The 11,721-nt window shown below is 40.8% G+C and overlaps 1 protein-coding gene across 1 annotated transcript in view; it reads right to left on the bottom strand.

Moving 5' to 3' along the window:
- pdss2 (decaprenyl diphosphate synthase subunit 2) overlaps nucleotides 1-11,721 on the bottom strand; it is a 114,501-nt gene that overhangs the window by 32,626 nt on the left and 70,154 nt on the right. Inside the window, 1 exon segment of the mRNA NM_001008169.1 lies at nucleotides 8,914-9,112. Within this exon segment, the coding sequence (NP_001008170.1) occupies nucleotides 8,914-9,112 (199 nt within the window).

Below are 11,721 nucleotides of genomic sequence, written 5' to 3'. Positions count from 1 at the left end.
ACACCACTGGTAAAAATGGTCTACTACTTTCTGGCAAGGGAACTGTTCACGTGATGTTAATGTATTCCTGGTTTAACAGTCAATTTCTTCTGGTAGATAAATGAACTCTAAGTCATTTTATTGGAGATCGAGACATTTGATATGAATGTTAGGGAAAAATGGAAAGCTAGCAAGATTTCTATACATGTGCGGGGGAAAGTATTTCATACTGATAGGAAGGTTTTATATTCCATTTAGTTCCCTAAACATAAGAATTAAATATGGGGTATGCTTTTGTGAATCCAAAATGCTTTTCTTGTTAGGATATTTATTAGAGTCTGGGTGCACATTCAGTGGAAAGCCAGTGCCATAGGGCCTGCCAAGCCTATGCACAGTGAGCTCAACCATAAGCATAACCAAGATGAAGCAGATTAAACAGCTGCAGGCTGTTAAGTAAAAAGTGCAGAAAGAATTAACTTTATTATCCATGAGAGCTTCTGATAAAGTACATAATGGAACAGCAGCATGTACTTGTATTGTCTGTTCTATAATAACGCAGAATTAGCAGGAAGGTGAAAGCATGTAAACGTGTTGTTTACAAAGCAAACGTTGTTTCCAAAGCCATGCTGATAGATGATTTAATCAGGGGACACAATCATGCTGTGATTCATTATCAGTGTTGCATGGAAAGAAGAAGGCTATGACAAGATTAGTTGGATGTCTGAGTCCTGGAGAGCCCTCCTAACATAACTGTGGTTAGACAAAAGTGAAGTAATTTGTTTGCCATCATGTTCTAAAGCCCACAAGGCAGATTGGTCACAGTATTACCTGAATTAGAAGTCTTCATGGTAAATGCCACTGTTCATAGCTAGTACTTGTCTTTTCAAAACACACACTTATCGTAAGTGAGTCTCAGTGTAATCCACAGATACAGTGAGCAATTAATTTAAATTGCAAACAGGCAAACAGTTGGGGTTCGACTTAATGTTTTCTTTCACATTTTCCCACTATTAAGCCGGATTGCCGAACGTAATGTGTTTTTCTTGTGGCAGTTTTAAGGTAACTGAAGGGGAATGCATTTTTGGGAGATTTGTTACTTGCGGTAGACAACAGATTAACTGTGGGTAACAAATTACCAATGTGTGCCAGTAACCTAACTGTGCATCTATTCTGGTGAACTGTTTGTCTGTATGTAAACAATTATTTTATTGCTGTGCTGTGTAAAGCGCTGCGGGAGATGATGGCACAACAAAAATAACAACAAAAACATCATCATACTTCTTATACCTACCTCTCCTTATTGAGGGAACAGTAACATCACAAAAACGTGTAATTATGTAATGTGTAAATAATACATTATGTACTATTGCCCTAAACTGGTCAAGTTTTGTGTTTGCATCAGAAACTCTACTACAGTTTATATAAACAGAGCTGCTGTGTAGCCATGGGGATAGCTATTCAAATTTAGAAAAGGCACAGGTTACATAGCAGATAACAGATAATACAAAAATAATCTACAAAATGTATCTGTTATCTGCTATGTAACCTGCCACTTTCTCCTTTCTGCTTAGGGCTCTGGCACACGGGGAGATTAGTCGCCCGCCCAAGTTGCCTTCCCCTGCCATCCCACCGGCAACAATGTAAGTCACCGGTGGGATGGCAGACGCGGCGGCGCGATTTCGCGCATATCGCCGAAGTTGCCTCGCGAGGCTATTCCACCGATTTGTGCCAGAGCCCTTAAAGTGAATATGGTCACTTAAGTGGATCCTTTATTGCACACAGTTATCTTTTAATCACCATTAAAAGATCACCATCTGTTACTTATACTCCACCAAATGCCTTCAGAGGAAGGCCACACAAGCAAGGAAGAAAACACAAGGCTAATGCTAGATAGGGTCAGGGCTGGATAAAAAGTTCCTGCACCCCTAGGCCCCCCCTGTAGTTTTCACCCCCCCTTGCCACTCGCACCCCCCTTCCCTCCTTTTAGCTTCCTCCTCCCCTTGAACAGAATGCTGTGAGGTCCTTACTTTACTTAATAACCCCTTTCCTATGAGGCCCCCTTCTCTGTTACTGCAGCCTAGTGATCAAGCCCGCTGCCCTGGTACATAGTGAACTCATGGACCTGGGACACAAGATGCTTCCTGACTGATGAGCCCCACCAGCAATCCCCCACAATCGCTGAATCCTGCCATATTGCCTCTGCCAGCTATTCCCACCCAGGGGACAGCTCAAGTGTCCCAGGCAGGTCCCTAAGCAGCACCATGTACCAGAGCATGGAAATCAGAATGAGCAGGAAGATGAAAGTCCCTACTTGCTTTCTGTAAGTGCTGCTCACATGGACCTGATAGCATCTTTTAAACTCTTCCCCTCAGCAGCTTCCTTGCAATCGCTTCCACTGGGGACAGTGGAGATGCGCCCAGTGGGTGGCATGTCCCCCCCCAAACTTTGCCGGCCTAGGCCTGGGTCTTTGTGGCCTCAGGCAAAGAATCAGCCTCTACGCTGGCATCAGACTTCTTCCTTGCCTGCACATGGAACTGTTGTGTTGGCCTGAGTGCATGCACAAGCGGACAGTTTCAGTGCAGAATTGTATAACCATGTGCTTCCATGCCAATATCCACCACATGTACCTACACCTGGGCCAATGCAATGTTTCCGGGTGCAGACAAGGAAGAAGACGGATGCCGGTGTATGGGCTGATTCTCGGCCTGCATTTTTTCATAGGCAAAGAATCAGACCAATGGGGCATTAGTCTTACTTCTAGCATCCGTTACTTCTCTTGCTAAAATCGAACCTAGGAACCCAGTGCTGCAAGGGTTTCCACTGTGCCACATTTGATCAACAAGTCCTAAAAAGACAGGATTCCTTTTTCACTACTGCCAAGTGACCATTAATGTGTAAAACACAGCAACTTTGCAGAACAACCCCAATGATGTTTACAGATTTTCTGCAGAAATACCTCCACTGATACATTGAAAATACGACAATATAATTATGAAGGTTCATCTATCAACTAAAAGGATATTAATGTAAAAGGATATTATCGTATTAGGGGAGCAATCATGACATTTTTTTTTATAAGAATGAAAATATGAAGTCTAGACAAACATTTTGACAAGGTTTGGCTAATTATTGAAGCAGCCTCCCATCCTCAACCCTCCAGAATCTCTGGCTCCTTGGTCTGCATCAGTAACGCAGAAATGTGCGAGTGACAGAGCAGAGTGAAAGCTGATTTGCTGTGCCATGTTATGAGGCCACACCCTTACAAGCAAACATGTGCAAAGAGAAAGTAAAGGAATGGAGCCGAGCTGGGTGCATTTGTACATACAACAGTAAAGCAACTTATTGCTTATATCCTCATATACACAGCACTTCAGGCTCTTTTGCATTTGGGATTTATGCTGCTTAGAACAGATGCCAGTCATCCTCCTGGAATTTACACATGCAGATACAGACACCTCTATATGTCTCAGTCAGAGCTCTCCTGTAGACTGACTAGCCAGGCTTTCAGGTTTCTAATCAGGCCCACCTGGTCATTCTGTAGCATTTAAAGTGACCATACACAGTCTGATTCCAGATGCCGACATTGGTTCTTTAGACTGATTCGGCAGCTTATCTGCCCGTGTAGGGGCCCCACCCATGGGCCTCTCCGCTTGACTACTGGCCTGAAATTGGCCAGATCTAGAACAGGCAGGTTTGATTTTTTCCATTTGATTGGGGACTGCATTGGCTTGTTGATGTGGACACCAATCCACTGGCGCTCATGCCCGCCATTTTAATGGTCGAATTAGCCCGTAGGTAGGCATATCAGGAGACGATTCACTTGCCTGCGTATGGCAACCTTTACTCTGCTATAGCCAGTCCATGTATTTTTAAGAAATGCCCATATATTCTGTTATTGATTAGCTTGCATATGAAGAGTGACTACAATTTTATTTTACAAATAGTAACACAAGTTACTGTTTCTACAACATTTAATTAAGTTATAGAAAAGGCAACTGTAGTTTTATGGGAATGTGCAAGTGGATGCCCTAAATTATTGTTTAACTCCCACATCACCTGCCAGCTCACACGGCATGTATGTTTCAAATTGCTGAGCCTTTGTGCTAAATAACTTGATTGCTGCTGCTAAAAAATGGCTTCTTTCATGTTTTTCTAACAAATAACCAAGAAGGTTCTAGGTGACTTGGGTGATTGACATAATGTAAGGGTGAATTGGGTTGAATTTTTAGACCTTCTTCAAAGTCTTTTCTAGGTTTTCTATCACACAGGAAAGATGGGTGAGTCAAGAATGGTTGGACCTCTCCCACTCCTCTCTGCTCAGAACACAAGCTGTCTGTCAATACTGAGTCCAGTTAAGCAGATTCCCATTCATGATAGTTCCCCTTTAACTTATAAGAATTGAATTTGGGATAAATGTTTAAAGTGGACCTGTCACCCAGACATAAAAAGCTGTATAATACAAGTCCTTTTCAAATTAAACATGAAACCCAAAATAATTTTTTTATTACCACATCCAAATCCATTATAAAAGCATTTTAAAATCCCAGCTGTCAATCATATAATGCCTGCCCCGCCTCTATGCCTTAGGCATAGAGGTGGGGCAGACAGTTACTTTCACTTTCAATTCAGAACTTCTTAGATGTTGCTGCCCTCCTCACATTCCCCCTCCATCCTCACCATCTAATTGTGCAACCAGTGCATGGGCATGGGCATTAGGTCCCCCCATACTGGCTTAGAAACAAGATTTTGGCAGGATGCAATGCCTGCTTTGATAACAGTGTCCACAAAATGGCACCTGCTTGCTTACTGCAATTGAGAATTCCAAGGCTGAAGAAAATAAGATTACAATAATTTATATAGTGTAAGTAAAGTTTATTTTGCTTGCCAAACACAATAGAAAACAATTTGAAATTATTTCTTAAGGTGACAGGTCCGCTTTAACATACTAAAGTGCAAAGAGAGCAGAGTAATCAGAAGAATTATGAACATGTTATTTCTGTTATTTAAATATCAAAGAGCTAGATAAAGCAATTATTTTTTTATCTTTCTAATATCTACAGTAAAAAGCCTAGGGGATAGTAATTGACTTTGCTAATTTTACCAGTGGCAATTATAAAATAGCTTTGCTTTTCATTATGGTTCTGAATATCCACAGCTAATTGTCAGTCCCAAGAGAACTACAAAGAGGAAGAGAGAGTACTGTAGTAGTGAGCACAAGCTTATTAGTAATGTAACCTCATAAAACACAACTTTGAACTAAAGTGTCCAGGGATTAACTAGACTGAAAAGTAAGTTTTGCATTTACATTTACATTACAGTTTTGCATTTGTGCTGTGACCAACCAACCAATAACTAACAGCAATTATATAAACAACTAAACCTAGTAGTGACCAGTACAAGCCTTTTTAACAACCAGCAATGCATTCACTTTTATTCAAAATCTATTTATTTATGCCATCCACACAGTACTAAGGGGAATATGGATTGTATCGTACTTCCTTAGACAAGAAAATTAGATTGTGATCTTTTCAGAGCTGAGGGAACTGTAAATTCCACAAACTGCACAGCAAACATAATAAAATATCACTTATCCAAAACAATCATTAAATATGTATGTCTGTGTATATTCAACATAACTGCTTCACAACTGGGACTAGCTTGCTGCTTGCAATTGCCTTACCTCAGCCTATTGTTAATGCAGTAAGGGATCAGTCTTTAGTACCAATGTGTCACTGCAATTAAAAGCTAGAAATTAGCTTTCAGTATTCTCTGTTGGCCTATTCACACTAGTGAAGCAGGTGTGTAACAGCCGTGGGCTGCAATGAACTTTGAGACAATATCTGTCACTATTTCTGTTTTTAAGTTAAACATTAAGTACAATTAAATTAAACAGTAATTGGAAACTAGATATTTTCATGCCACCAAACAGCATATGGAGTGTGAATTTGCCTCAATAATATGAGGATAATGTACTTTCTTCTGTACAATAGCGGTTCAGTACCATATAATTATTATACATCGTCTTTATATTGGTCAAGAAATTGCGGTACTTTCTAATATAATAATAATGAACAGTAGTGGACATGTTTTACCTTTTAAAGTAGACATATAGGATAAGTGAAAATATTCCAGTGTTGTAGGCAATAATGAATAATATATTGCTGTCTCTCTAGGCTAAAAATTTGCATTAGCTTTAGCTATAGCTTGAGCTATAGTCCCTATCTGTGTTTCAAATGAGGGGTAGGCATGTCCTAACCATTGCTACCTGAAGTACAGTAGGAGAGAAATAGCCAATATATACAATATAATACACACACATCATGTATATCAGGCCTCTGTTATGAGGTGATCATTGACCAGGAGTCAAATGACTGGATAAGCACAATGTCCATTGGAACTCTTCATCTTGGACCATGTTAGGCTATCTTTAATGTCAGTGACACTGCATGTGCTCAGCATGCTTTAAAGGAGAAGGAAAGGCTAGTAAAGAGTTAATCTCAAGCTGCAGGCATACTTTCAGTTGTCTCAATAGTGCCCTTAAGTCTCCCCATATTTCACCTGTTCAGAAGATCTGAAGCCAAACACAGAGAAAAAACGCTGAGCTGGGTAAAGAGGATTCCCATAATGCATCGCTCCTGCATTGACTGTGTGACCGGGACACTGTAGGCGGCACGCCCCCCTCCCCTACCCAGAGGACACATTATGAGGAGCCATCAGAGCTGGGAAGCACAGAGCGAACAGGCGAGCGCTGTGGGGGGGCGGGGGGGTCTGAGAGTGTGGCGCTGCAGGTTTGGGGTTTGAGCGGGGGGGAGTTTTTTTGGTTGTGCAGGGACGATGCTGGGGGAAAATCCACAGAGTGCAAAGAGAGGAAAGTTTGAAGGTACATTTTGGGACAAGGGAGGATTATTTAAAAAAAAAATTAAAAAAATAAAAAAGTTGCTGATCTGCTACATGTAAGGGGGCTCTACAATATATTAAGGGCTTTAGTAGGAGCCTTTCCTTGCTCTTTAAGGTGCTGTTGTGAAGATAAATTTAGGGGTTCACCAGTTGTCACTGAGCAAACAATGAGGCCGACTGTCTTAGAAGCTGATGCTAACAGTGATTACAATTAAAAGCGATATCTAACTGGCCACTGGACAAGTTAGCTTATTGAAGGTATGTGAAGGTGGCCATACATGGGCAGATTTGGGTCCTTCAGACAGGCCTCTCTAACCATTATCTAGCCGAAAACTGGACAGATTTTGATCAGGTAGGATTGATTTTCCCTTAAGACTGAAGATCGAAACGTCTAATTTGTTTGGCTCTCGCTCCAACTTCTTTTACTTTCATCATTGTAATGCAGTCATTTGGCCCTAAGACTCCCAAAGATTTGTCCATTTTCTTCCTGATTTTGATTTTAATGGATGCATACAGCATAAAAAATTCACTAAAGGGGTAACCTTCAAAGTAGGGTGGGGTAGAAAAATCATGTATTTTGCCTGCAATGTAACTTTCACACCTACCCTTCTTTGCTGTTTATAGTGCTAAGAGATGTAACTGTATGCGCCTACTGAACAGAGTACAAAGCTGCACCTGACAGTGAACTAGGCATTTAAGTAGTGTACATATGAGTAGCCACATGTACATATTTATTACCCATCATTTAATACCATAGATAGTCAAGAACAGGGCCGCCATCAGGGGGACACTGGGGGGACAGTTGCACCGGGCCCGGACGATCGTGGCTTTAAAGGGGGCCCGGCCGTCATACAGTTTTTAAGCACGGGCCCCCTTTAAAGAGTTACAGGCCCTTGGTTCATTGCTGGTCAGCGGGTAATTTTATTGGTTGCGCCACGTGCGTACGCGTGACGTCAGCACGCACGGGGCGCAACCTAATAAAAGAGTAGCTGCCCCAGCAAAACGGGGTGGGGGAGGACGAGGACGCTGAGGGGAGCTGGAGGATGTTGGGGAGGATGCTGAGGGGAGCTAGATGATGTTGGGGTGGATGCTGAGGGGAGCTAGATAATGTTGGGGAGGACGCTGAGGGGAGCTAGATAATGTTGGGGAGGACGCTGAGGGGAGCTAGATAATGTTGGGGAGGACGCTGAGGGGAGCTGGATGATGTTGGGGCGGCCCTGGTCAAGAAGGCTTCCTTGGCTTGTACCTAATTTATTTACTTACATTGTTTTATAGGTTACTACTGCTTTCTAAAATGGCATCCTTGCTCAGATGGCTCCTATTCCTAATGTTGCCCTATGGTCAAATGATAGAAGTAGCCCAATATTACCCACCTTTGGTGGGCATATCAGGAGAAAGATCTGCTCGTTTGGTCAAACAAGCGAACCTTATGTTGTTTGGCCATCTTCCCTTAATAAGATTTTACTTTAGTATGTAAACACATTAGGGAACTGTAGAGTAGTGAACAAGTCCAAATTACCACCAGGGGCAAGTTGCAGGTGATCTGCACTTCTGCCTCATCACAGACTTCTTTCATGTGACATCATCAGAGGGGGAGTTTGAGGCAGGTATTTAAATCTATGGGACGAGTTGGCCCAGGTTGAGAAGGGGTGGGTGTGACCCATACATAATTATTGTGACGTGATGGTGACAGACATGAACCCTAAGATGTCGGAGACTGATTAGAGACAAGGGAGACTGATTAGAGACAAGAGAGTCTGCTTTGTCCTTATCCAAGAACACCACAAAACAAATGTTTGGGTTTACTTAGGTCAAAACCTCAGTTCTGTTTTTAGTTTAGGGAAGTTAAAACTTAATTGTCATTATTGCATTGTCATTATAAATAGTTAGAAAAAAACATTCACATTTTTTTCTTTTTGGTTTGCATACAATTGTTGGATATAAGTGGCAATGTATAATTACATCTTTTAAACAGCCCAAAATAATGGACAGAAAACAACTTAAATCCACGTATCAATATGTTTTTAAAGAAATTACCTTTGCGTTCTGTAAATCAGCTAATCCTATACATGCATTTGCAAGAAGAAAGTCCCCACTAAGAATCGCCATTTTGTTCCCAAACTGCATGTCCTTAATAGGGCCATCGCATGTCTTCAATTCATTAATATTTACAATGCCACGGTGCACTAGGAAAGCTGTGTGGATCAGTTCCGTGATTTCAGCTAGGCTTCTTTGCCTAAAAAAAGTAAAAATAAATAAATCTCAGCTCTTTAGCAGCACAATTTGCTCACTGATGCTACAGTGCTAAATTACTGAATTTACTAAACTGTTTCACAACAAGAGAACATTATCGAAACATAAAGAATAAATATACAACCCGGTTTTCAAGAAGTTGAGACAAGATATCAAACAAAAAAATATACAGGTATACACATTTTTAATTTGATACATGCAATATGATTAACACAAGTTGGGACGGGGGCACATTATCCACTCAAAGAGTTATGCTCATTAAAAAAATACAATTCTTGTAACTCTTTATTCATGCACTTGATGTTAGATATTGTGACAAAAAAAGGTTGTCTCAGTGGGAATTGTCTGTTTGATGGCAGATATATAGCACCCAGGCTGAGGTACTGGCTCCTTTAAACCTCCAGGGAAAGATAGGCTAGTTGGAGTATGGCTAGAGAAGACTGAAGCCAATTAGGCAACACATGAAGCACTTAAGTTGAACCTGGGTGTGCAGCAGGAGTCAGTCACTTAGAGAGGCTGTGAGGGAAAGAGTGCTGTGAAAACAAACTACCCCTAATTTGAGGACTCCAGAAAAAAAACTGCCTGGCACTGGCAGTGTGGACTTTTGCTCAAACTGTTCCTTGAAATATATTGTTCTGTTTTGTTTAACTTTAAACTTTCAAACCTAAAGCTGTGGTGTCCGTTATTTTGCTGTGAAAAATAAAGCGCAGGCAAGGAGCCTGCTAGTATTTGTTGGAAACCAGAGTGGCCTGTCTCGTCTGTGGAGCCAAGGTTCCAGTCCGCTACCTGCTGCTACCAGCTAAATCCCCATAATATTTATTTAAATCTTGAAAGTTGATAGGATTTTTTCCAATTACGTGGGTCTAATTTCAATGAATCAAGATTTGTCGACCCCTGATCCGATTCAACATTTTTAACTACTTGAACCTGCAACAGTTTTACCCACTCAACACTCTAACTGCTGTGAAAAGCAGAAATTATGTTACCCAAAAAATGATTAAAAAAAAAGGGAGGAGGAAAATTTTAAGTGAGTAGGCCTTCATGATACATACTACATGGTTTCCATTAACCACACACAAACCTGCACTCTTTATTATTACCCTTTTTCCTTTGGTGTGGAACTACAATACAATGTATACCTGAATTACACTTATCATTCTATAAAGAAAGGGAAATCATCACAACCTATACTGTAACACAACAATACATTTGGGGCAAAGTCATTACAGTTTCTTGCACATGTATTAAGGATGTGCGAGTAGGGCGAGTATGGGCTAGAAAACTACCACTACTTTAATGTCCTGTCAATCCCCCTCTGGCTGTTGGGAAGTTGCTTATTTATGTACTTGCTCCTGGTCTGCCTGAAACAACCTCCCCATAGACATCATTGGTGGGCAGTCAGGCACGGCTGTATAAAAAAAAATCATGGCTCACTAGATGGGATGGGTCTGGGTTGAGTGTCTGTGTGCAGGTTCAGCTTTTGTCAACCGACAAATCACATGTATATTACATGTTTCTAAATTCTGTTGATACAACCTGGAATTAAAATGGATTTAATTGCCATTGGTACTGACATTATGGACTATTTTGTGTACACTAAAACTAGGAAAAATACATTTTTTCCAATTTTGTTTACAAATTAAAAAAAACTGAACAATCTTGCATAAATATTAACACCCTTGCTCTTAAGAAATAATCTCTAAAGCAATCACTGAATGGAGTTGACTGAATTCAATCATAGTGTTTCAAATGTATAACTGGACAACAGTTTCAGCAAGACACAAGAATTTGGTTGAAGAACTTAACTAGACCAAAAAGCTATTAAAGTAATAGGGTAAAGTTTTGCTCCAATCAGCGCTGAGATAGTAAACAATCCTAAACATACAACCAAAGCAACTCTAAAGGTGGCCACACACGTGGCGATTTTCAATCATTCCTGCTACCATCGGTCGCAAGAAAGAATGTTCCCACCCTCCACAGATGTTCAGGGGCGAATCATCAGATATGGAGGTAGAAACAATACGATTTCTACCTGCTTCTGCCAATTCAGCCCTGAAGCTAGATTTTGCTCAGGTGCCTTTAATGGCGCCCGATCAAAATCTTTTAACCCGCCCGATCGGCGAGTTGTCAGATATCCGCAGTCTTCTGCGATATTGGTCGCCTCACCAAGTTGCCATACAAGCACCGAATATTACACGAAACAAGGTTTCATACGATATCATTGGCGCGTGTATGGCCAGCTTTATGCTCTAAAACAAAGAACCCAAACATCTTAGAGCGTCCAGTTTAATCCCAGGCCTCAGTCCAACAATGGATCTGTCGCCATACTTGAGAATTCAAAAACTATTCGAACATGAGCAATATGCCAAAAATGTTATTATGTTTACTTTTCAAAAAGCTTAAGTTGTGTTGGGATGGAGTTACCATTTACGAAAATTGCCTACTTTTGTATGAAAATGTAGTTTTAACACTTTGATATAACCTTTAAAAATAAGGCATTTTGCATACGAGTCAAAAAGCTTAATTTTTAATGGATTTGAATGGATACAATTTCACCTTAGCAGATCAATAATGTGAATAAAATGGATAAAA

The sequence above is a fragment of the Xenopus tropicalis genome, chromosome 5 (genome assembly GCF_000004195.4).
Source record: "Xenopus tropicalis strain Nigerian chromosome 5, UCB_Xtro_10.0, whole genome shotgun sequence".
Taxonomy (NCBI): domain Eukaryota; kingdom Metazoa; phylum Chordata; class Amphibia; order Anura; family Pipidae; genus Xenopus; species Xenopus tropicalis.
Note: the sequence above shows the minus strand (reverse complement) of the source record. Positions and strands in the feature narration are given on the sequence as shown.